Source organism: Hemiscyllium ocellatum, chromosome 10 (assembly GCF_020745735.1).
Source record: "Hemiscyllium ocellatum isolate sHemOce1 chromosome 10, sHemOce1.pat.X.cur, whole genome shotgun sequence".
NCBI classification, from domain to species: Eukaryota; Metazoa; Chordata; class Chondrichthyes; order Orectolobiformes; family Hemiscylliidae; genus Hemiscyllium; species Hemiscyllium ocellatum.
In genome coordinates, this window is record NC_083410.1 from 84,773,712 (window position 1) to 84,801,018 (window position 27,307).

Below are 27,307 nucleotides of genomic sequence, written 5' to 3' on the forward strand. Positions count from 1 at the left end.
ATGTATTTTGTTTTCAGCAGTACTTAGGTTCTGTACTACCAAATGACTATTTACAAATTCTCAATGGGAAACTAAATTTTAGCTTCGGAAGTAACAGAATTCACACTTGCACCATATTTCTGACTTTAGTGCTCTGTTAAAAGTGTACTCAGTCTGCAATCACTCCACATGATAGAAAATGCTTTTTATTTGTACAGAGCTTATGGCTCATACCCAAGTTATATCCTGACTCAGTTTAACACCCTAATTCCTGGCCTGATAACCATGGCCTCCTCTGGGCAGCACAGTGGCTCAGTGGTCAGCACTGTTGCCTTACAGTGCTAGGGACCCAGGTTCAATTACAGCCTCAGGCAATAGTCTGTGTGGAGTTTGCACATTCTCCCGTGTCTGCGTGGCTTTCCTCCCATTGTTCAAAGATGTTCATTAGGTGGATTGGCCATGGTAAATTGCCCATAGTATCCAGGGATGTGCGGGCTGGGTGGATTAACCATAGGAAATGCAGAGCTACATGGGTGGGGTGAGTGTGGTAGGTTGCTCTTTGGAGGTTTGGCGTGGACTTGATGGGCTGAATGGCCTGCTTCTACACTGTAGGGATTCTATGTTTGCCCCGATATCTTACGCAAGACCTGACCTCACCCATTTCTCCATCACTCTTGATTAGCTCGTTCTTCCTGTGGTGCAGCTTCTGGTTGACAACTGTATTCACTGAATAGTTTTGATGCTTTTAGTGGGACACAGTATTGGCCTCAGTTATTCACTGAACCAGCAGCTACTTCTGCTGTTGCAACAGCAGGTCCTGGAAACCCTGTGCAGCAAATTTTCCACCTTTAATTTGACACAACAACCAACAGAGATTGATTAGGTCCCTCTCATTTCCAACTTTCCACAGTGTGCTCATGAACCCGTCTTCAAGACAACAGGAGGATACACTCACCTCACTAACGGACCCATGAGAGATAATCTCCTCTAGCCCCATAATCCTTTTGAGATATCAGAGTCCATCCAGTCTAGCCTCTTCAGCACCTCCAATTTTAATCGCTCCACTTTTGGTGGCCACTTCTTCAGCTGTCTTGACCCAAAGGTCTAGAACTCCTTCCCTAAACTTCTCTGACTCGCTAACTCACTTTCTTCCTTCACGACACTCTTTGGATCCTACCTGTCTTGAATGAGCTCAGAGCCAAATTTTTATAATGCTCCTGTGAAGCACCTTGAGATGTTTATTATATTAAAGGAATTATAACATACCAGTAGATGATGATATATTTATATAGTTTTTCTCAATGCTAGCCTTTAGCAGTTCCGTATTATTGTTGAATCTATTGTTGGTTTATTGTTTGTAAGTTCACCTCAACTTTTATGCTGTTATTTATTCCTTCAACCATTTCCAAGTCACAATTTTGTTCTTTAAGATTTTATTGAAAATGATTCTGCGCTGCACCTTTGTCCCTTTGGTCTTTTACACTTTACTGGCTGCAACCTCAGACCCCATTTTTATCAGGCAGGGTAGTGAAAACAGCATTTGGTATGCTTGCCTTTATTGGACAGTGAGTGTAGGAGTTGGGAGGTCATGTTGCATCTGTACAGGACATTGATTAGGCCACTTTTGGAATACTGCATGCAATTCTGGTCTCCCAGCTTAGGAAAGATGTCGTTAAACTTGAAAGGATTCAGAAAAGTATGAAAACAGGCCCTTCAGCCCATCAAGTCCACACTGACCCTCTGAAGAGTAATCCACCCAGACTCATTCCCTTACATTTACCCCTGACTAATGCACCTGACACTATGGGCAATTTAGCATGGCTAATTCACCTGACCTGCGCATATTTGGATTGTGGGAGGAAGCCAGAACACCTGGAGGAAACCCACGCAGACACTGGGAGAATGTGCAAACTCCACTCAGTCACCCAAGGTGATAATTTAACCTGGATCTCTGGTGCTGTGAGGCAGCACTAACCACTAAGCTACCATGCTGCCCAGATTTACAACAACGTTGCCAGGGTTGGAGAGATTGAGCTGTAGGGAGAGGCTGAATAGGCTGGCGCTATTTTCCCTGGAGCGTCAGAGGCTGAGGGGTGACCTTCTAGAAATTTGTAAAATCTTGAAGGGTATGGATAGGGTGAATAGTCAAGGTCCTTTCACCTGGGTAGAAAAGTCCAAAACTAGAGGGCATAGATTTAAGGTGAGAGGGGAAAGATTTAAAAGGGACCTAAGGAGCAATTTTTTCATGCAGAAGGTGGTGCATGTATGGAAAGGAAGTGGTGTAAGCTGGTATGATTACAACATTTAAAAGGCACCTGGATGGGTATCTGAATAGGAAGAGTTTAGAGGGAAATGGGTCAAATACTGGCAATGGGACTAGGTTAATGTCAGATGTCTGGTTAGCATGGACGAGTTGGACCAAAGGACCTGTCTCTGCCTCTATGACTGTATGACTCTCTGCTGTCTTACAAGTGCATCAAATGCTGAACTGTTTGGATGGGGGAGCATTAGCTCAGCTTTATTAACAGAGTGTGCATGCTTGCTGTTTTAGTTGCTTTCTTGCTTCCACATACAGCAACATTCTGTATTTATACAATGCCTTCAACAAAGAATTTCACTCTTCACAGAAGAATAACCAAAAGAAATTGACTAGGATACAAGAGGCTGCAAAGAGATTTAGACAGTGTTAAGTGTATCAACAACATGGCAGCTGAAGACTATATGGGGAAATGTAGTAAAGCAGCATTTTTAAAAAATGATGTGAAACTTATATAAGTGTTGATGGTCAGAGAGACTCGAGTGTAGTTATATAAGGAACACAGTAAATTAGCATGTAGGTACAGCAGCGTTGAGGAACAGAATAGGGCATGTTGGCCTTTGTTGCAAGGGAGTTGGAGTATAAAAATTTACAATCATACAGGCCTTCGATGAGATCAAACCTGGAATAATACTTTGTACAATCTGGTCTCTGTATTTAAAGAATAGGATTACAACTTACAATGGCTTTGTTCATCATATCCGGTGACTTTGACCAGGCCAATCTCAAGTACATTCTACTAAAATACCATCAACACATCTCCTATCACACCAGAGGTCCTGACATCGTTAACCATTGCTATACAACCATTAAAGATGCTTACTGCTCCATACCCCACCTGCATTTTAGAAAATCAGATCACAATGCCCTGCTCCTCCTCCAGATTTACAAGCAAAAATTAAAGCCTGAGGATCCTGTGCAGAAGGCAGTGCAGTGTGGTCTGAGGCAACGGAATGATTTTTATGGGATTGCTTAGAGTCAGTGGGCTGGTGCATATTCAAGAATTCAGTGGCCAACCTAAACAAGTATGCCAATACTGTTACAAACTTCATTAGTCCTTAGATACGGTGCCCAAAATGCTCACAATATCCCAAATGCAGCCTGACCAGAACCTTATACAGCCTCAGCAGTACATTGCTGCTCTTGTATTCCAGATCTCTTGAAATGAATGCTATCATGGCGTTTGCCTTCCTATGCCAACTGAACCTGCAGATAACCTGCACATCTTTGGACTGTGGGAGGAAACCAGAGCACCCAGAGGAAACCCATGCAGACAGTTGCCTGAGGCTGGAATTGAACCTGGGTCCCTGGGTGCTGTGAAGCAGTAGTGCTAAGCACTGAGGCACTATTTCTCTTTTTTCTCTCTTGTTTTCTCTTTTTTTGTCTTTTCTATTACCTCTTGTTGAAGAGGTCAGCATTGGCGATGATGAATAAGCCCAGCACCAGAACTGATTTTGGGTTCCCAGAGGCTTCTGCGTCTCGTGCAGATTCGTGGAGGCGGTGGCAGAGATGGGTTTGGGCCCAGTACAAAACCCAGTGGCATTGGCAGCAGCTGCATTGGTGAGATGAGTCTGAAGTGGACTCATGGCGGCGGCACTGTCAAGTTCGGGCTGGTACAGTACCCAGTGGCATCAATGGCGTTTGCATTGGTGAGGACTCATAGTGGCAAGTGTATCATTGGAGGCAAGATTGCACAGAAGAGTGGCACGGCAAGGGGGCTCATGCCTGGCCATCAGGTTCATGGCCCATGGCAGAGCACCTAACAAGAACGACTGTAAAGTTAACACTTTTTCTTTATATTCTATGTTTTGGTTTATTTTTCTGTGTTTTAAGATGGCGCCAGAGAGTGGTGACACAAAATACAGACACATGACAATAAATAAATCAAATCAAATAACTAAATCAAGATCCCGTACAACCACACCTTGTGATAACCATAACACCACAGCTGTGAGTTTCAATCTGTGTTACAAGCACATTTTACCTTGTTTCGTATACTGAGTGCATTCAAGTGCAACACTGTCAGTCCTATGTTGACTACACCCCTTCTCATATTTGTCCCCTAATCTGCAGGGTCTGAAGTTAGACACCTGACCTTTTCCATTCTTTCTATCCTATTACTTGTTTTGGAAACTTTAAAAACTTCAGATGAGTCCTCCCCCTCCCTGCTCATTTAACTTTTTCATAATTTTCCATTGCACAGTGAACCAAGCTCAGCAGGCCCTGTGGTCTAATTTTGCTCCTGTTTATTGTGTTTGATCTTATTGTGGGTATCAAGTAGTGCACAGAAGGGGTTGTGAGAAACTTCTTCAAGCAAAACAGTAGAGAGAGCATTGCTCCTTTTAACTTCTGTTTGTTGTATGTACTTGGCTTGTTGCACTGCGTCACCATTTCAAGATTAATGTGCAGCCTCGTATTAAGGGAACATGCTCATGCAGAGACTGTTTGTTCCATCTGCTCGTTTCTGATTGCTATGTATTTGCACACCCATACAGCTTAGAGGGAGTGTGAGACAGTTAGATTGTCACCATTAGTCGACTACATATATGTTACAGCACTAAAACAAGCCATTCACTCCAATTGTTCTGTGTTGATATTCCATGTGAGCGAACTCTCAACCAATTTAATATACCCTATCAATATAACCTTCTATTCCTATTTCCTTTGTGTTCTTATCTTGCTTCCTCTTAAATGCATCTTATATTACTGTCCTGAATTATGTCTACCCATCTCTATTGTGCTTAATTCTTTCTTGGATTTATTAGTGACTATCTCATACTTATGACCCTTAATTTGGATTTCCTAAGAGTAGAAATACTTTCTTAATGGAATTTTTTTTTGTCAAAGGATTTTGCACAAACAATTTATCAAGAAACCAAAAGCCAATTGCTACTAGCATCTGAATTGGAGACAGAAACTTACCACAATCCTTTATAGCCAACAAATTAATAACCAATGGAAATAGGGAACCAGTTAGCACAGATAGCAAATGTCATATTAAGATACTTAGAATTGGCCATGGTTGTCAGACCACCATGGAATAGTGCAATAGAATCTCTGCACCTACAGATTGTTCTCCTATAACGTACATTTCGTCAATGTGAATTCACTATAACTCCAGTGACAAATTGGGGTCACTGTTTTTAAGGTGCAAATTTTTAAAGCATGTATTGGTTACAATGCAATTCTGGCCCCATTAGTTTAAATGGTGCTGCTATTATGCAATTTTCTTATAACACGGGATTGCACAAGGACTGAACTACCACGTTATAGCAGAACTGAGTGTACCTAAAGAGATCTCTTTTTACCTTCTCAGCTGAAAGATGGTATAACATCACAGCATGCTCTTAGTCCTACTCACTATTAACTCCCAGTTTATGGTCTTAAATCTTAGAATATAGCTTGAATATTCTAAGAGACATGCTGACCGATCATTGTTCTGTTTTAGTGCCAATTTGACTGGAGCCTTTGTTCCTGGTATTGGTGACTGGGACCCCTGTTTTCCTTGTGCCAAATTTTATAAGGATTGTGGATTTCTCCATCCTTATTCAGCATAGCCACAGTAGCAGAAATAAGCAAAATCCCTTTTAAAATAAGCAAATATTTAAAGATTTTCACCTAATAAGTTCAGTGACATTTAATGTAGGCATAATTTTGTAAACAAAATCTTTTGACCAGAAGCACAGCAGAATGGTAGGAGCAAGTAGGATAGGTGGCTTGGATTAAAAGTTTTAAGCCCCAATACTTGTAATATTACCTTATCTTCCAAACAAATGTGTGTTTATATATTGATATATAAATATATTTATTAATTAATTTACAGGATGTGAGCTTCACTGGCAAGGGTAGCATTTATTCACAACCCAACATGTCCTAGAGAAGGCAGAGAACCAATTGCAGACTGTGGTGAAACTATTTATATAAGTGCTGTTAGACAGAATTCAAGAGTATTTCAAAGGAACAACTTTAGCAATGATGAAGGAATGACCATTAACTTCCAAGTCAGTCCCACGTGTGATATGAGGTGATGGTGTTCCTATAAGCCAATTGTCCTTTTCCTTCAAGGTAATGGTGATCTCAGGCTTGCAAGGTGCTGTCAAAGAAGTCTTGTGTTGCTGTAGTACATCTTGTGGGTGGTGCACACAAGAGTCACACTGTGCCAGTGGTGAAGGAAGTAACTTGATAAAGTAAGATGATTGATAGAGTGCTATCCAAGTGAGCTGCCTTGTCTTTGATAATAGAACTTTTTAAGCACTGTTAGATCTGTGCTCATGTGAACAAGTGGTGAGTATTCGATGATGCCTTATAGTCGAAGAGGATTTCGAGAGTTAGGCAGTAAGTAATATACTGCAGACTATCCAACCTTTGACTTCTTCTTGTAGCCACACTATTCATTCAGTTAAGTCTCTGATCAAAGGGGATGCTCTGGATATTGATGGTGGAGGTTCAGCAATGGTAATGTCATTGAAAGTCAAGGGGATGTGGTTAGATATTATCTTTTTGGTGATGGTCATTTCCTGGCACTTGTCACTTCAATAAAAGTGTGATACAGCACAGACCAGACCCTTCAGTCCAGTTGTCCATGCCGACCAAAGACAAAGAACATTACAGATCCCCTATCTAAACCTGCCGCCTATTTTCTAAGGATCTGTATCCCTTTGCCCCCTGCCCATTCATGCACCCTCTCCAAAGTATTCACATCCTTTTGGTAATGTGGCGACCAGAACTGTACGCAGTATTCCAAATGTAGCCCAACCAAAGTCTTATACAACTATAACATGACCTGCCAACTCTTGTACTCAATACCCTGTCTGATGAAGGAAAGCATGCTATATGCCTTCTTGACCACTCCACTGACCTGCATTGCCACCTTCAGGTCTCTCTGTACATCAATTTTCCCCAGGACTTTTCCATTTACTGTTAAATTTGCTCTGGAATTGTATCTTCTAAAATGCATCACCTCTCATGTTTCTGAATTAAACTCCATCTGCCATTTTTCTGCCCAACTCTCCAATCTGTCTACATTCTGCTGTATTCTCTGACAGACCAACTTTCCCAAACTAAACCAGTCTCATTTGCTTACATATCCCTCTAAACCTTTCCTACTCACATACTTGCCCAAATGTCTTTTAAATGTTGTAACTTGACCTGCCTCTGGCAGTTCATTCCACCTTCTGTGTGAAAATGTTGCCCCTCAGATCTTTTTTACATCTTTCTTTTCTCACCTTAAAAATATGCCCTTTAGTTTTGAACTCCCCTACCCTAGGGAAAAGACCTTTGCTCTTTACCTTATTTATGCCCCTCATGATTTTATAAACCTCTATAAGGTGACCCCTCAACCTCCTACACTCCAGTGAAATAAGTCCCACCTTATCCAGCTTTTCCTTATTTCTCAAACCTTCCAGTCCTGGCAACATCCTTGTAAATCTTTTCTGAACCCTTTCCAATTTAATAATGTACCACCTATAGCAGGGCAACCAGAATTGTACAGTTCTCCAAAAATGGTCTCATCAACATCTTGTACAACCTCAAAATCTTGACGTCCCAACTTGTAGACTTAATAGTCTGAGCAATGAAGGCAAGCCTGCTAAATGTGTTCTTAACCACCCTGTCTACCTGTGATGCAATTTTCAGGTCTTGCTGTGTGTGGGCAAGGACTGCGTCATTATCTGAGAAATTAATGATACTGAAGAGTTTGCAAATGTTAGAGGGAAGGTCATTGATGAAACAGCTGAACACATTGCGGTCTTGGACACTACTCTGAAAAACTGATGCAGTGATTTCTTAGAATTGTGGTGATTGGCCTCTAACAACAGTAACCGTTTTTGTTTGCCTGGGTATGGCTTCAGCAGTTGGAGAGTTTTCACTTTGCTTCTCAATTTGTTTCAATTTTGTCAGGGCTTCTTTGTGCCATACTTAATCAAATGGTGTTTTGATGTCAAGGGTAGTCACTCTTGTCTCTCCTCTGTATTTCAGATCTCCTGTCCTTGTTTGAGCCAAGACTGAAACAAGGACTGGAGGTGAGTTTCCATAGTGGAACCCAATGTAAGTATTGATGAACAGATTGCTGCTTGATAAAATTGTAATATAACAATACCTTCCATCACTTTGATGCAAGTAGATGGTATGAATTAGTGAGATTGAATTTATCCCTTTTTTGTAGATGGACATACCCAAGCAATATTTGTCACATTAATGTAGTTGTCATCGTGTTGTAGTCATACTAGAACAGCTTGGTTAGAGAGAGTCTTCATCAGTACAGCCACTGTTTGATTTGATATTCTGAGACTTCATTTGTTTCACACATTAATTCAGTGCCTCACTCCTGATTGTCTACCACTATGCTACCACCTTTGGTGTGATTATCCTGCTAGAGAGACCTGACATATACAGGGATGTTGTTGGAGCAGGTGTCCAACCTGATGGTCTTACAAAATCAGAGCCAAGTCAGTCTATGTGGAATAGTTCTAATTGTGGCACAAAGATTCAATTACTTAGGGTTATACAGGATAAGCTTCAGGAGTTCTTTGATTAACTTACTTTCAAATGTATACTATTCACTGTAACTTTCTTTTCTGCTGTAGCCAAACGTTTCTTATGCATGTGTGAGGACTTTGCAGGGTATGATTTTGTTGATGCAAGGTTGTCTATTTTTAATTATCTTATATTCCTTTTGTTGTGGTTGATATAACTGAGTGGTTTGTTAGGCCATTTAATAAGACAATTAAAAATCACCCACATTGTTGTGGCTCACATATAGGCCAAACCTGGTAAGGTCAATGAGGCATTAACAAATCAAATGGATTTTTATGCCAATCCAATAGTTTATTGATGACAAATATTTATAATAAGTCTGGAATAAATGCTACCAGCTGAATTTAAGTTCACACCTCCAAATTAGGCCAGACCTCTGGAAAATTATTTTAATAAAATAACCCCTATGCTGCTATTCCTGTTCTTGGAAACTGTGATGAGTCCTGAATGAACTGTGTTGTAGTTTTGCTCTGTCTCTTCCTGCAGCTCAATGACAGACAATTACTGAAAGAGGTGGGACCAACTGGCTTGGGGAGAGTCTCCGAGGTACAGGAGTTACTTGATGAAGTAAGCCACTACTTCCAGTATATTTGATCAATGAGAATGTCATATTGTCCTGTATAAATAACTGATGCTGTCAAGAGACTCAATAATCAGAGGGCACCGATTTAAGAGAATTGGTGCCAGTGGAGAGATGAGATTTGTTTTACACAAGCGGTAATAATCTAGGATGTAGTGCCTGACGGATATTGGAAAGTTTCAATGATAATTTTCAAAAAGGAAATGAGGGGTGTAGGAAATTAAATGGATCTATCAAAGAGCTGGCACAGTAATGATGGACCAAATCGTTTTGTTTTGTGTTCTTTGATGCTATTATGCTACTGAAGGCATTCTTTTAAAACCTAATTATCTTTACCATTTAAAAAAAAATTCTGCACTCTGTACTTGTGACCTTGTCCAGGGAGCAGACCCAAACTGCAGCAACAAAGACAACAGACCAGCCCTAACTGTGGCCGTTATGAATCAACATCATGAGGTTGTCCCAGTGTTGGTGCAGAAAGGGGCAGACATTAACCAGCTGTCAGGGCCGTAAGTAGAAATATTGTTTTCCAAGGCTTTATGCAGGACAAGGAGTGGAACAATTTTAGTTTTGCCTTTGGGTAGAGCTTACCAGGGTGATTCCTAGGATCAAGGAGTTGTTTTCTGAAGAAAATTTTGCGATTGCTTTGTGAACTTTAAAAGTATCCTGCTTTATTCTGAAACATTCTCGAATTAAAATCAAAACTGTCAATTTTTATTTTTAAAAAAGTTATGCATTGATTTGAGAGTTTAAAACTGGCATTTGATGTTGCAAAGTATTTTCAAAAATGGTAGGTTGCTGCAGGCTTGACTTTAGCTTAGGACAAGGTCAATACATGTAAGTGTATGGGGGCTAGAGTGAGCAACAACCATCTAATCAATGCCCCACTGCATATTTAAAGGTCTAATAGGTCCAATCTTGCATTTGATCATATGAGTCTCTGCCCACCCATAATTCACCTGGTCTATTTCTGATCTTTCCCTTCCTTGACTTGTGTCTCCATTCCTGGAGGTAAGTTATCAAATATTATTCACTACAAACACACACACACTCCCACAGCCACCATGACTTTATTTCCTCAGACCTCACTCCATTTCCCCAGTTACTGTTTCCATTGTATCAGTTCTAATGAAGTAAACCCCCACACGAGCACTGCTGATGTCTTCCTTTTGTCTCAACTGAGGGGTCCCACTGGAATTGGTTAACAGGGCTCCCCACGACATTCAGTCCATTTCACAAAATTTCCTCTTTCACTCCTCATTCCCTATCCCAGAACTATGATCAGACTCCCATTTTCTTCATCTGCCATCCACCAGCCTTTTTTCAATGGATAATCCTCAGTCATTTTTGCTAGTTCCAAATTAATGCCCTCACCAAACATCTTTTCCCATTCTCTTCTTTCAGCATTCCAAAAGGATTGTTCCGTCCACTCCTTGGTTATCTCAAATATCTTCTTTCCTACAGTACCTTTCTATGCAAAGGCAAGAGATGCAACTCCTATCCTTTCATCTTCTCTCTTCTACAACTTCAGGACATTCTGCCTTTGAACCTGTTCCCCATTTAATAAGATGATGGCTGATCTGGCTGTGGTCTCAACTCCACTTTCCTATCTGATCCCTCTAGCCCTGAAGTTCCTCATCTATCCAGAATTTACCTATCTAAGCCTTGAATAAATCCAATGATTCAGCTTCCTCTGCTTTCTAGGGAAAACCATTCCATAGACTAACTTGCCTCAGAGGAGGTTGAACTGTTCATCAACTTCACTATCACCTTTCATCCCAACCTCAAATTCACCTGGACCATCTCAGACATCTCTCTCCCCTTCCTGGACATCTCCACCTCCAGCGACTGACGAACCACAGATAGCTACTACAAACCTGATGAAGGGCTTTTGCCTGAAACATCGGTTTCCCTGCTTCTCAGATGCTGCCGGACCTTCCGTTGCTTTTCCAGCACCACTCTAATCTATTACAAACCCACGGACTCCCACAGCTAGCTGGACTACACCTCCTCCTATAAAAACGCCATCCCTTATTCCCAATTCCCCCACCTCCGCTGCATCTGTTCCCAGAATGACCACTTTCACCATAGAAAATCCCAGATGGCCTCCTTCTTCAGAGACTGCAATTTCCTCTCTTGTGTGGTCAACAATGCCCTCTAGTGCATCTCCTCCATTTCTTGTACCTCCGCCCTTGAACCCCACCCCTCCCAACGCAACAAGGACAAAACCCCCTGGTCCTCACATTCCACCCCACCAACCTCCGGGTACGTTGCATCTTCCTCCATCACTTCCGCCACCTATAATAGATCCCACCACTAGGGATGTATTTCCTGACCCTATCAGTGTTTCGGAGAAACCAATCCCTCCGCGCCTCCCTTGTCAGATTCACCCCCACCAACCCACACCCAACTCCCGACACTTTCCCCTGCCACCGCAAAAAGTGTAAAACATGCACCCACACCTCCCCCCTCACCTCCGTCCAATGCTCCAAAGGATCCTTCCACAGCCAACAGAAACGTACCTGCACCCCCACAAATGTCATCCACTGTATCTGTTGCAATCGATGTGGTCTCCTCAGGGACACTGGTTGCCAACTTGCGGATCGTTTCAGAGACATTTCAGAGACCTGTACCAACCAACCTCACTGCCATGTGGCTGAACACTTCAACTCCCCTCCCCCTCAACCAAGGACATGCAGGTTCTGGGCCTCCTCCATTGCCAAACCTTACCACATAGCGCCTGAAGGAAGAACATCTCATCTTCTACCTTGGGACCCTGCAACCATACGGAATAAATGTGGATTCCCAGTTTCCTCATTTCCCCTCCCCCACCTTATCCCAGTCCCAAGCATCCAACTTAGCACCACCCTCTTGACCTGTTCATTGTCACTCCACCCATCTCTCTGACCTATCACTTCCCCAATCTTCAACCACCTATTGCATTCTCAGCTACCTCTCCCTCCCATTTCTCTCAGCCCACTGGCCTACAAGCCTCATTTCTAACGAAGGGCTTACCGTGAACCATCAATTTTCTTGCTCCTCGGATGCTGCCTGACCTGCTATACTTTCCCAGCACCACACTCTCAACTCAGAAAAAACTGACCTAATTTCAATCTTAAAAGCAAGACATCTTATTCTTATACTGTGATCTCTGGTGCTAGTCTCTCCTACAAGGATAAAGATCTTGGAAGTCCCATCATAATCTTCTAAGTTTTAGTACAACCACCTCTCGCCAATGGGTCCAGCCTGTTCTGTCTTTAATCCCTTCAATCCAGGAACCTTGCTAAATTGCTTCTTATGCAATTATTTCCTATTTAAAATGGGAAGGGTAAAAGCATACTCAGTACTCCAAATGCCTTCTCACCAATGTCCTTATGCAACTGCAGCCAAACGTCCTGGCTTTTATATTCCATCCCCATTGCAATAAACACCAGCAATCCATTTGCCTTCCTAATCACCTGCTATACCAGCAAACTAACATCTTGCATAATTTCTGTATCCATCTTGTCCTCGGTATGTTTTCAGGTATGAAGGATCATACAGTCACCAAGTGAGCACTATACCCCTTTGAATCCTTCCCCTTCTTCCTATCAAAGCCATCCTCACTCCTTGCCAAGTATTCACAATACCCTTCTGACCTTCCTCTCTTTGACTCAGTAAAGGCCTCAGCCTCTTCCACTTTTGTGTCCACCACAATTAATTTTGAGCTTGTCCCAATGGTAAGCTCTTGTTCTGTTGCCTCCACACCTACTCCCTGAGCAGGTCACAGAGACACTTAACAGGGGGCCAGCCAATCCTTGCAGGAAATGAGATAATCTGGCATTTCAGACTAGTTGATTTGTGTTTGTAAACAGACAGAACTCACTTAGTTTCTCATGTCCTGTTTCACGCTGGAGTGACTGCATCCCAGCTTAAGAGAGCGATATGTAATAGTTTTCCTAATTAATGAAGGCTCATTAGAATGCTCTGCCTTGCTAACAGACATTTAAATTTATGCCTCTTTTTCGTTTCAAACACCATCCTATCATATATTTTTAAAATGTCATTTTCTTCAAACATAGCCTTAATAACACTGCTCTCCATGAGGCTGCTGAGATGGGAACTCAAGGAGTGAAATGTGCAGCCGTTTTACTTGGGTAGGTTTTCTTTTTTGAATCTATATTAAACAATTTACATAAGACAGTGTTATAAAGGAAAAGGAGGACGATAGTGGGACTAAATGAATAATACTTTCAAAGAACTGGCAATGACATAATTAGTCAGATTTTTTTTACTCTATTAGATTTTATGACAACAAGTGGTTAATTAGGAAAACAGGTATTTAGTATAGTATTCCATAAGCTATAGGAGCAGAATTAGCTATTGGGCCCATCGAATCTACTCCGCATCAGACTTTATTTCTGTGTCAATTGGCCAGTGTAGTGGTATCAGTGACTTGAAGGGTTGCAGATAAAAGAGGGGTGCATTAGTCATAATCCACTACCAGGTTCATACTAAACAATGGTCATTTACACAAACTTAGCAAAGCAGCTGGACCTGTAGCTCAGCTTAAGTAACTGAGCAGAGATAGTAGCAGGTACAAGATGATAGAGACTTGCCAGTATTGGCTTCAATAAAGATGTTTAATCAATTCAGTCTAATTGATTTTTCTACCAATTATTTGCAGTTGCAATGCAAGTATAAAGAAGAAAAATGATAAAGCTTTAACAGCATATGACATAGCTGTCAAAAATGGCAATGACCAACTTACTTCACTGTTTGCTGCAAAAATGGGACAAGGAATGTTAGATAAATTCTCCAAGACCAAGCATGTCAGCCTGGATGTCTTTTAATAATTCCTTGAAGGTTCGGGCACATCCAGCACCAAAGTTGTTTTTCAGTGCAAATATTCAAGTATGCTTTAATTTATAGAACTCACATTTTACAACTAGACATGAAACCATCTCCAGATGCAAAAGCAAGTTCGGGCTCTGAGAAAGTCAATCGTTCTGCAGCTGTATGTTTTTAAGAGGCCCTCAATATTTTGAAAAGACTCAACAGATAATCTACTAAGAGAAGAAAGACGAGTCTTTGTGTTCTTTGTCAATATGAAATTGACTTTTAGATTGGGTTTACCTCAAGCAAACTATTTTAAAAAAACAAGCATTGAACTGTGAGTTGCTGGTTTTGATCCAGCATGTCTTTTATAAATTTAATCAGAAAAATTTCTACTGTAAATTCAAAGATTGCACTACTTTTTGACAGAACTTGAAAACATTTTGTAGCAAAGCATTTCTAATGTAACATTAGATATGCACTTGATCTTAAATAAGTATAAAATAAAAATCTTTATCTAACTTGTTTCTTTTATTTTCAGAATTGTGTCTTGTGAAATAAAATAAAATACAGCAAAGTAGTTTACAAAAATCCAACCTCCCACTAAGTGTTCCTCATCTGCTTCTGGTTAGTTAGAACCCTAAAACATCAAACACATTGCTTTTCAAGTTAACCTCTTGAATGTGACAAGAGTGTGGTCAGACATTAGCAAGAGAATCTATTATGGAAATCAGAGTTCTCAACTGGTTTCTTGGTAATTTTACTTCAGGACTTTTGTAACATTGTTGCTTTTAACCTTTAGACAAACAATGATTCAAATTTTCACCTTGGTCAGAAGGCTGTAACTTAAGAGTTGAGCACAAATTCTACGCTGGCACTGCATGCAATGGAGGATATGCTGGACAATTCAAGAGGCTATCTTTCATATATTAAACAGAGGCCATTCTGCTCTTACGCAGATGTAAATCATTCCATGCAGCTAATCAAATATTTTGAAGAGTGTGCGTTCTTCTTGTTCTGGCCAACCCTCAACCGATATCATTGAAACAAATTGTGATCATTATCACATTGCTATTTGTGGGATCTTGCTATGCAGTAATTGTGCATTTCCTACAAGTGACCACACTTCAGCAGTATTTCGTTAGCTGTAAATACTTCAGGATATCCTGAAATTATTGACAGCATTATAGCACTTGCTAGTTCTTTCAGTCTGTAAGTTCTAAGCTGCGGATAGAGCTGTACCAACTTCGGAGCAAAGATGTGTCAGAGTCACCTGTCCTCATACCACCTACCCTCAATCCACCATATACAATCATAAAAATGGGATTGCTGGCAACAGTAAGTTGGAATCAGATGATGGTAAAGAATTACTATTGGGGTCAAACTATAACCTTTTAAAGAACTTGCTGACATTGAATACAAACACCTGGGTAACACCAATATGCAGGTAAAGTGCAAAGCATCTAAGGAATTATTTACAAAATTCTAATGCACTTCTATCTACGTGAGTCATCTGAAAGAAATACAAATGCCAATTTGTGTTCTTTCCCTTTATTTGTTCTGCTGATGGCTTTAGATATTGCAGCATGTTACACAGGTTTAACGGGAATTCTTCATTTGCTGCTGGCCAACTGTGAATTCTGTGTAAAATTTCTAATGATTTGTGCCAGAATGGCTTTGCAAACAGATCATAATTTTTTTTTCAGAAGATGATCAAAAGTCATAATGGGGTCATTGCTTTAGCTTCATTGATATGAACTTATAAAACACAGACAAGGAGGTTTGGTTAGGGCTGAACTCTTCAAAGCACAAGATCTTTTCAATAAATTCTTTAATGTAATGGCTTTCACAAGATCACCTTCGCAATCTGAGCAGAAATGCATGTTTGCACTGCTTACTATCCAAGGGATGGTACTTGTCATAGAAATCCAAGATGTATTCTTCGGCCTTGAACCCAAACTTCTGATACAACAGCATAGCAGAGTTACTGGCTGAGACATGGAGAGTCACATCCTTTCCCATGCAAGTCTGTGAAGTAGGAGAAGAACGTGAATTTGCAGGTAAACAAAAACCGCATTCAAAAAAACAACAATGATATAGAATTGTACACTCAACCTGACTAAGAATATATTACTTGAATGTGGGGAATAAGTATTCACTTACGTGCCCTCTACAAACTTGATAAAGGAGTTCTGGAAAAATGGTTTAATGCATCTTTCATCTACATTAGCGTAGGAAAACATGAAAATCACTGCAGGAATTCATCACCTTAATCATTTTAAGCAAAGATGCACATGTCAAATTATTCCGAAGTGCAGGACAAATGGAGTCTGTGCTCAGACGCAGGGACTTTATAAGTCCAGAAACTGAGCTGTTAGTAAAATGAGCACAATGATGTGATACCTAGACATCAAAATTGGCTGCGGATAACTGTGGAGTCCGCAAGAGTAATGACAATGATGAAGGGGCATGTTTTGTTGTTACAATAATGCAAGTTTTTTTCAAATGCGTGTTATAAGTCCTAACAAAGTTCAAATTTTAAACCATTCTGGCTGAACAACAGATCTTAAATTTTACCATTATACAGTTTAACGATGCAACAAAATCAACCTGAATGAGGTGGTAAATCATGAAGGTTGCAATCCCAGCTCTCCTCCATTCTGGGTGAACCAGCAGGAAAGAAATGTATGCCTGATTGTACTTCACATCAGGAACCATGAAGCCAAAGCCAATAATAACTTTTTTGTAGAGGACAACAACACTGAAATCTGGGTATTGTAGGCTCTCTGACAAGTCAATGCCTGTGTGGGTTAAAAGTAAGATTATATCATTAAATGTTTACAAACTAGTTTCAAGTTATACAGAGTATAATGTGGCATTGGCATTTTGAACAGTTATATTGCTATCATACAACAATAATGTCTTTGATACTTTCAGTATGACATTCAGGTACAATAAATAAAATGAGGAAATAATATTTGGAAAATCACTTTTAGAAGATTTCATCAAAAAATTTTGCCCAGACCTTTCCTTCACTAACAAATTATACCAGAATAATCTCCATACAACACACACACACACTAGTTGGATTTTGTTGGCAAAGTTGAAGTAAACCTTCCACCACGAAATCTTGATATCCTTGAGAACCATATTCATCAGGACAAATTTATTTAGTTCATTTTAACACAATTATCTAATTCTATTTAAGCACTGGAATTCAGCAAACATTTTTCCCAATTAGATTACAGAACAGTAGTTAAAATTAAATCTAATTGTGTAATATTTAGTTTCTGTTGTCAACTTATCTCGCTTCACTCTCAATTTAAAAAGAAACCCTCTTTTGCTACCAATGTGCAGGAATGTGGTGGAACCTCTGTGCTCTCAGGTGTCCACCAGTCACATCGCAGCCAGCTGCTACGTGATATATTAAAGTTATGTGGAAAATTCATAACATATCAGGAATCTAATCTTGTCAAAGGTTTAATGATTCAACTAAGCTTCACATCATCCAAAACTCTGCTGCCTGCATCCTTATTTACCATCTAGCAGTTTTCAACTCTATGTTCATTGGATCCTAGCAACTTGATTTTAGAATTTTCATCCTCATTTTCAAGTTCCTCTTTTGCCACCCTATCCCTCTCTCTAATCTCCTCAAGCCCCATAATTCTCCAATAGAACTGTGCTTCTTTTAATTGGTCTCTTGAGTTTTTCCAGTCTTACTTGCTCCACCATTAGTGATTATACCTTCAGCTTCAAAGACCCTAAGATCTGGAATTCATTTCCTAATCTTCTCTATCTCTAACTATCTCTCTGCCTTTTAACACAGATCTTTGACTGACCTTCCTCTAAAACTGGTCTGCCCATCCCCCCCTCTCTGGCTGTTTGAGACTTTGTAGTATACTTCTAGCAATGTGATTGCTCCCTTTTTGTTTTTAAGTTCTACTCAATTGAAGAACCATGTTAAGATATCATCCTCTTACTGCAATAATATATTAATTTATCAATATTGCAACACCATCTCTCTTTGCAACTCTCCCAGTCTTGCCTGAAGACTCTATACTCCCCAGAATATCGAGCTGCCAGTCTTTGCTCCTTCCTCAACCATGTCTCTGTGATAGCAATGATATCATATCCCTGTGTTAATCAGCACCCTTAGTTTATTTGCCTTACTTGCAAGGCTCTTAGCATTAAAATAAATGCCATTGAGTCTTGCAGTGACTGACTATATACACCATACCAGTCAGCGCTTGTCTATGCATCACCCCATTATATTTGCACACCATATTCTATGCCCCTACCAAATTAGTTTAAATTCCACCAACAGCACTGACAAGCACGGTTTCCAGGATGTTAGTCCTGTTTCAAATCAGGCAGAACCTGTTGGGCTTGTACTAGTCCCACCTTTTCCAGAAACTAACCCAGGAATCCAAAGACCTCCACATTCTCTAAACCTTAAGCCATCTGCTCTATCCACTTTTCCTAAACACAATACCACATAGCATTGTGATTAGTCTCGAGATTATGAGCTTTAATATCCTGCCACGTTAGAGGAAGGATGTGAACATGAGTGTAGAAGAGATTTAGTGGAATAGCTCCAGTTATGAGAAACCTCAGGTATGAAGATAGTTTGAAGAGGTTGGGACTGTTTTCCTTGGAGAATAAAAGGACTCAGAAGATATTTGATAGAATTTTTCAAGATGGTGTGCGGTCTTGACAGTTGTTAAGTGCTGGTTAGACAGCATACAGGCATTCACTTTTCTAGTCACATTTTTACTTTCAGTCCACAAACTTTAAGGGCAGCAATTACTTGTACCTCTGTATACATAAACCTAGTTAGTGCTCACCCACTTATCCTTTGATTATCTGACAACCATCACTTAATGTCCTAGTTCCATTTAGTTTTAGGCATTCCTACCAGTCTCAACTAGATGATAACAGTAGATAAGAAACTGTTCCCACACATGAAATGACCAAGAAAACAGGAGAGAGTTAAACTAATTTGTAGAAGAAGCAAATGCAATTTGAGAAATAAACCTTTTCACAAAGTAGCTAGTTAGGATCTGGATGTACTGACTGGAACTGTTGCAGAAACAGGTTTAATCAAGACATTCAAGAGGATACTGGATGATTATCTGAATTTAAAAAAAGCAGTATTCTGGGGAAAAACAGATAAAATGCTCAAACAGACAAATAGCCTGGATGTAGGTTTGCCCGCTGAGCTGGAAGTTTGTTTTCAGATGTTTCATCACGCCACAAGATAACATCATCAGTGGCCTCCAGATGAAGCACTGGAGGCATGGCCCGCTTTCTATTTATGTGTTTAGGTTTCCTTGGGTTGGTGATATCATTTCCTGTTCTTTTTCTCAGGAGGTGGTAAATGGGATCCAAGTCGATGTGTTTTGTCATTGGATTCCATTTACCACCCTGAGAAAAAGGTAACAAAATGACATCACAGGAAATGACATCATCAACCCAAGAAAACCTAAACACAAAAATAGAAAGTGGACCATACTACCAGTGCTTCATCCGGAGGCTCACTGAATATGTTATCTAGTATGGTGACAAGACATCTGAAAACAAACCTTCCAGCTCAGCAAGCAAACATGCATCCAGAACCTCAACCTGAGCTACAAATCTCAAAACTCGCTAAGACAAATGTCATTGTTACAATGCAGTAAAAGGCTAAGATTTTATGATTTTCAGCTAACTAATTTAAATATGTTGTTGACAGTGAGGTAAATTTCACGCAGTGTAAAAATGTTAGGTAATAATAACGGGGGATTTTAACTTCTCCAAAAACTGGAATGGACAGTATAAAATGCTTAAGAGGGGGGAAGAGTTCTCTAAATGTGCCCAGGGGGCTTTTTAAGCCAACAAATAGAAAGTCCTACAGGACAGGGGGGCAGTGCTTGATTAATTTTAGGAACAAAACCAGGCAAGTGGTACAAGTATCAGAGTGGCAGGATTTCAGTGATAATGTCCATAGCTCAGTCAAATTTAAGGTAATCGTGGAAAAGGACAAAAGGTGGAACTGGAAATAAAAAGGTTCTGAATTGGGAAAAGGCCAATTTTAATAAGATAAGATAGGACTGAGCCAAAGTGGACTGGGAAAATCTGTACCACAGCAGTGAAGTCTTTCAAAAAGGAAAAAAGATTGCAGAGCCAACTCGTTCACAAAGATGAAAAGCAGGACAGGTCCAAAGAATTATGAATGTTGATCATTGTAAAGAATAGATCGGAAAATAAAGGGGAGCTTATGGTAACTACCAAGGGCTCAGAACACCAGAAGCCCAAGAAGTGTATGGAAGGGTTGCTTGAAAAAGAAATTAGGAAAGTAAAGAGTGAACATGGAAGACAAAATGGCAGATAAAATAAAGGAAAATCCAAAAGCATTTTATAATTTTATTAGGAGCAAGAGGATAACCAGGGAAACAGCAAGTTGAGATCAACTCAATTTTCCTGTGTTATTGTCATCTCCCTTAATTCCATCAGTGCCCAAAAATCTTTCGATCCTAATCTTGAATGTAATCATCAAATGAGTATCCATAAGACCTTGGGATAGAATTCCCAAAGATCCACAACATTGCAAAGAATGAAAACACTTAATGACTGACCGGATTCCTAGTTCCAGTCTCTGCAGGCAGCAGAATCAATCTCTTAGCATCTACCTGTCAATTTCAATGAAGTCACCTCTCACTGCACAATGTTCAACACTATTCTCTACTCCTGTGATACCAAAGCAGTCTACAGCCATATGCAGCAAGACCTGGACAACATCCAAGCTCAGGCTGTAAAGTAGCAAGTAACGTGTGCACCATACAAGTATCAAGCAACAATCATCTTAAACAAGAGCATCTAACCATATCCACTTAATATTCAACAGCATAGCATCACTGCATGTCACAATATCAACATCCTGGGGCTTACTATTGATAAGAAGCTGGACTAGACCAGTCACATGAATACCTCACTATGAGAGCAGGTCAAAGGCTAAGAATTCTGTGGTGAGTAACTCACCACCTGTCTCCCCAGGGCACAAGTAAAGAATGTGATGGAACACTATTGCCTAGGTTGCAGCTCCAACAATACACAAGAAGCTCAACACCAGCGAGTATGAAGCAGCCTATTTCATTAGCACCCAGTTAATCACTTTCAAAATTTTCTCCCTTCACCACCAACACAGTGGCAGGGTATCACCTACAGGACTTACATGTTATCTCCAATCATCCTGGCTCTTCAACCACACCTACCACCTAGTAAGGATAACGACTGCAGATGCAGAGAAACACCACCACCACAAGTTCCTTTCCAGACCATACATCATCCTTACTTGGAACTATGTTGCTCTTCCTTCACTGTTGTTGGGTCAAAATCCTGGAATTCCCTTCCAAACAACATTTTAGTGTTTCTAAGCTGAAAGACTGCAGCGGTTCAAGAAGGCTACCTACACCCACCTTCTCAAGGACAATTAAAGATGGGTAATAAATGCTGGCCTTGTCCAGGGGTGGGGAACCTGCGGCGGCCTTATGCAGCCTTCTAGGTCATTGTCTGAGGCCTTTTGAATGAATCCAAATTTTGCAGAACAAATCTTTTATTTTTATTAATATCTACATTCTCCTACTGAACCAAAATCAAATGCCCTTAAGGTCACAAATGACGGAAATCCATCTAGAAAATCAGCTAAAACTGCAGACCTCCATGCTGCAACCAAATATTCAAATGCTTTCCTACAAAAAGCAGTCACAACAAAGTCATTAAAATGTTAGTTAACTTTAGAATTAACATTTTTTTGTTATTCTTTTTAGTTAGTACATAGTAGTTAGATTTTTACAAAATAATGTGAATTTTGAAGAATATATAATTCAAGTTTCTTGGATGCGACCTTATTAGATTACAACTAACATAATGCGGCCTTCTAACATGAAAAGTTGCCCACCTCTGGCCTAGTCAACAATGCCCACCTCCCATCAACCAACAAAGTTGTCCTTATATAGTACATTCCATCTAACGTTATAGAAAAATGCCCTTAACGTAGCAATCAATTGAGTGTATCATTGTGACAAGATCAGGTAGTTCTGAGATGACGTGCATTTCAGAAGTGCGATTTGGCTATACCATCGCTAACAAACGAGGGAACGGTATTTTGGAGAATGCTTACCTCCGTTGGCTATAGCACAATTCCAGCGGGGATCAGCACGCACGCTTCATTCTGCGCATGTGCCATTGTGCCCACCGAAATCTCTGCATATGCGGTTCTTGCTATTCTGCACATGTGCCAGTGTCTGTACATGTACCAATGTCAGCTGCCAAGGTACTGTGGAGAGCAGCTTTCTTACATTTTTAAATGTACTATGTTAAATTTACTTTTGTTAATAAATATGATTTCAACCTTCATTCAGGCTGTGCTATACTTTGTGTTAGACTTTTGGGTGATTTTTGAGCGATTGTGAATGACATTCTTTGCTGGTCTGCCCCTAACCCCACTTTTCCCATAGGTTTCATTATTTCTATGAAGTCAGGTTTTGCTGGAATGTGACTATGGCATTATAGTAGAACTCTTTGTATATCCCTCTTGGTTACTAAGAACACCAAAACTTAATTGTAACTCAGGTGGGATCTCACCTATCAAATTCAAGAAAGACTGCCTTACTTTCACCTTGTGATTTGTGTGTAATGCCACCCACCCATTGAAACCCAAGTATAGATATTAGTCTGTTTAAATGATATCGTCGTTTTCTATTCTTCCTACCTTAAGTGGGTAATCTCACATTTTCTTACATTATATTCCATCTGCCTCCTCATTTGCCCACTCATTTAAATCTCTCCATATTCTTTTGCATCCTCCTCACCATTTTAAACATCAATGATGTTCCATTTAATAGTACTCATCTTTGAGTCAAGTCCATGGCAGAGTGAAGTTGGATGATATTTCACTGTATAAAGAAAGGATTTAAAATACCTGGCCAGAAGAATTCATGGCACATTGAGTTTATTGTAGGAATAAAATTAGGGCAGACGTAGCAGTAATCAACAGGGGCATCAGCTTCTGCTTTCCAAGTAGGATCATTCCGGTTTGGATAGGCCCGGATTTCGGCCAGTAGTTGTAGTTTAGGTGGATTGCATTCAAAGTCACGCCTAATGATTCAAAACAAAAAGGATACTCACTTTGTGAAGTAGCAACTGTCCCTCTGAAAGTTTCAACACACAAAACCATGAGAAATCTAACTGCACTTTCTAGGAGAAATCTATACCTGATATATGGTTTGAGGACTCGCGAAGTGTAGGGGCTGATGATGCTTTGGTTCATTAACATGTCTCCTGATCCAATCAGTCGGTGTATAAACTTTGTCTTTTGATGTTGATATCCTTTCATGTGTGAGAAAGACATCTGCAAAGAATCAGCAATAAAAAAAATTAAAAACACTCCTGCCAAACACTAGACCCTGAGTGCTTGTCAGCTGAAGTAGCCAGTTAGTGATCTGGAAGGTTCCTGGTCTAATGATGTTAGCCAACCTCAGATAGATTGGTACTTCCCAGCTTGTCAGTGCACTTGGAAGGTGGGCAAGGTGGTCAACCACAGTTCTTTACTCTGATTTCCCATTGGAAATCCTTGCGTACTTATCAAATGAGAACAAATGCAGTATCTGCTGAAATGACTCAATGACTAAGCTCACAGATAAAGTCACTTGGAAGTGCTCGTAGAGGTCAATCGGTATCCCAAAAATAACTATCCCAGCCAGAGGTCAACATCTTCTGGGTTGGGTTGAGGTAGATATCTTTGGGAGGTGAGATCTTATAAACAACCTTCAGTCATTTGATCAGCCACAAACTCATTGAAAGATGGTGGAAGATCCAAGCGCACAATGAAGGAAGAACAACAACAATGCTCAGTTAAAAAAACAACTTTGGCAAATCATTTCCATGAACTCCATCCTGTTGTAATACCGATACAAAACAAATCTGTGCATTTATGTTAAAAAAAAGGACCAATATAAATAAGATCACCACAAATATAAAACCAAACTTATTCAAATAAATTATCTCTCGTAGAAAACAAATAAACAACACAAAGTATGAAAGAGTGGTAGTGTCCAGTGTTGTGACTGAGATGGGCTGTCCTTAAAAGAAACATCCAACTTGGCCAATTCTCCATTCTTTCCCAGAACTTTGCTTTATTATCAGGATTTGTCTGTTAACACCAATGCACCAATGATTCATGATTGTGCATGCTGTTGAGCTGATTCTTCAAAATTAAAATTTAATGTAGAACTTAAAATATTTTATTACAAGTGTATCTTAATTGGTTTTTGTAAATACTTGTTACTATGAGAGATGTCTGCTAATATGCACACTCCTTGGTGTCAGGAACCGCAGCCTGATTACTAATTCACAAATTTAAATGATTACCTCAGACATGCTAATCCTGTAATCTCTGAACCTTTGGCAATTTACCCCTCGAAACGGATGCAACTCTGCCTCCTTTTCTGTCATTTAATATTTCATTGTTTGAATTATTTAAGTCATGAAGTGCCACTTTTAAAAGCGAGTTCTCATTGGTTAATAAACCCTAAAATTGATTTGTGTCACCAACCTGTTATCAATTTAATGAGACATGGGCTTAATCTTTGTGTGTTCTCTATGATAGCATAGCAATGTGACTGATGAGTGCATAAATTCGTACACAGTCTGATACAATCACCTGATATCAAAATTGCTGCAGAAATCAAGACTACATTCAGAAGCAACACAATGCAATTTCTTTAAAAGCAAAATATTCTTTGAAATCTGAAGTAATTACAAAGAGTAAAGAATGCTGGAGAAGCTCAGCATGTCTGGCACCATCTGTGGAAACAGAAACACAAATGTTTTGAATCTTCTGAAGACGATCTGATGCTGCCAGACCTGCTGGGTTTCTCTGGCATTCTTTCTGCTTGTTTGAGTGCAATTTTTTTTCTTGCTGCCATAGCCCATCAGCCAAATCATTTGAATTAACTGGAAGAGAAGAAAATTGAAGGAATAAAATTAATCTGTAAATAGGCTTCTTAAGTATTTGTTCCCTCAGGTCATCAGAATCTCATACAGCTCATACTAATAAACAAGTCATGTTTTATTACACAAATCTCAAAACCTGATGATACTGAAAGGAAAAGCATATTCGCCTGTTTTGTTACTATCCTCACTCACCTGGTACCGGTCCAAAATCCGGAAGTCTTGACTAGTGGTCCGAAAGGTCCCAACATCCATTGGTATCTGGGCATGGTCACTTTCCTTTGCTCCATACTGCCCACCAACCAATGACACTGCAGCTTCAACAGCTTGATCCAGGTCAAAGAGGGGCAAACCACGTTCCTTTTTGGCCTGTCTCACGAGCAGTTTGCGGCGCAGTCGCTTGGCCTCTAAACTTAAGGCTACTGCATGGGGACAAGATTCTAGCCTTCGGAGTAGAAGTCTCTCATCATACATACTGAGGGCAATACACTTGGGAGCAGGCACCTCTACAACTTTCTCTGCCTGGATTTTTTTCCTGTCTCGAACGCTAAATTGAGACAGTTCAATGGCATCCTCAGGTTCTTCAATATCAGCTTCCATTTTCTCAGCTCTCTCCTCATCCTCCTCCACATCACACTTGATTTGTTCATCTGCCTTTACTTTCTTCCTGCTTATGATCATGGTGGCAGTGGTCACATTGGGAGGTGGTACATATTCTATTCCAGGATCAATAACACCATCCACATCACCCTCTTCATCATCTAGAGGAGGAAATGTAAAATACTCACTTGCAATATCTATTCAGTTTTTTTTTTCTGGTTCGCACTGTACATTACACAATGACAATTTTTAACTTGACATATTGTTGAAAACAAAATAAGAAGAACTAATACCAATTTGATGCCATTTAGGGGTTGAAAGTCCAATTACAAATGGCATGAGGAAGAGTTTTAGAGCGAGAACGTCTACCTGTACTCATAGCTTCCAACTTGGTTTTCCTGTTTCCCATGGACTCCTGCTCCCTTGCCAATACCATCTCTGGCAACTACCCTTAATATCCACAAACTCTTTCAAACACCACTTTCTTTTGTGCCACTCTTAGGAAAGACCTCTTCCTCATGCCATGCATAACTGGTTTTTCAAACTCCCAACTGCCTATAAATTGATACTTCTCACTGCCATAAAAAAAAACAAAAGAACAGCTTTAAAGAACGGTCACTGGACCCAAAATATTAACACTGCTTTCTCTCTACAGATATTGCCAGATCTGCTGAGTTTGTCCAGCAATTTTTGTTTTTGCTTCTAACTGCCATAATATCCAAGTAGCAATAGATTGACTCATCCCTCAGACGCTCCTTTGACACTTTTGTCCACATCAAAATCTTCACACTCTCATCCTTGTCATTGGTGCAAGTTTGGACAAAGGAGGCAGCTATACAGCCAACGTTTACAGACCAAACATTGCATTAAGTAATACAATTGTACAATTTGGGGTGGCACGGTGGCACAGTGGTTAGCACTGCTGCCTCACAGCGCCTGAGACCCGGGTTCAATTCCCGACTCAGGCGACTGACTGTGTGGAGTTTGCACATTCTCCCCGTGTCTGCGTGGGTTTCCTCCGGGTGCTCCGGTTTCCTCCCACAGTCCAAAGATGTGCGGGTCGGGTGAATTGGCCATGCTAAATTGCCCCTAGTGTTAGGTAATGGGGTAAATGTAGGGGTATGGGTGGGTTGCGCTTCGGCGGGTCGGTGTGGACTTGTTGGGCCGAAGGGCCTGTTTCCACACTGTAAGTCTAGTCTAAAATAATGATCCACAATGCTAAACCTAAATGTGCACAGGATACTTACCAAATCAATCCTAAATAGTTTCCATTTAAAGGCAATTCTACACATTTCGAAGAATTTGTTGCTGTCTTTTAGCCGATGTCTTTGGATGGATAAAAATATCATCAGCAATGGCTCAACATAACAGATCCATATGTAAAAAGACTGTTGCTATGTGACTGAACACATGCACACAATTGGTTGTACTTGTACTGGAAATGGAATCCTTAAAGACATTCCAGGTTAACACCTAATCTGGGTGCTTAGTAC

General features: G+C 40.2%; 2 protein-coding genes across 8 annotated transcripts in view; one reads left to right on the forward strand and one right to left on the reverse strand.

The window, feature by feature from the left end:
- Positions 1-14,614, forward strand: part of dzank1 (double zinc ribbon and ankyrin repeat domains 1) — a 109,008-nt gene extending 94,394 nt beyond the window's left edge. For all 6 annotated transcript variants that reach the window (XM_060831672.1, XM_060831670.1, XM_060831669.1 and 3 more), the window contains 4 exons: positions 9,317-9,397; positions 9,792-9,919; positions 13,472-13,546; positions 14,077-14,614. In XM_060831672.1, coding sequence (XP_060687655.1) covers positions 9,317-9,397; positions 9,792-9,919; positions 13,472-13,546; positions 14,077-14,242 — 450 coding nt within the window. In that variant the 3' untranslated portion in view covers positions 14,243-14,614. The remainder of the gene's footprint in view (positions 1-9,316; positions 9,398-9,791; positions 9,920-13,471; positions 13,547-14,076) is intronic.
- Positions 14,615-15,760: 1,146 nt separating this feature from the next.
- kat14 (lysine acetyltransferase 14) overlaps positions 15,761-27,307 on the reverse strand; it is a 43,932-nt gene continuing 32,385 nt past the window's right edge. For both annotated transcript variants that reach the window (XM_060831678.1, XM_060831679.1), the window contains 5 exons: positions 25,410-25,975; positions 23,477-23,613; positions 23,185-23,360; positions 16,836-17,026; positions 15,761-16,253 (listed from right to left, as the gene is read on the reverse strand). In XM_060831678.1, the coding sequence (XP_060687661.1) occupies positions 16,080-16,253; positions 16,836-17,026; positions 23,185-23,360; positions 23,477-23,613; positions 25,410-25,975 (1,244 nt within the window). In that variant the 3' untranslated portion in view covers positions 15,761-16,079. The remainder of the gene's footprint in view (positions 16,254-16,835; positions 17,027-23,184; positions 23,361-23,476; positions 23,614-25,409; positions 25,976-27,307) is intronic.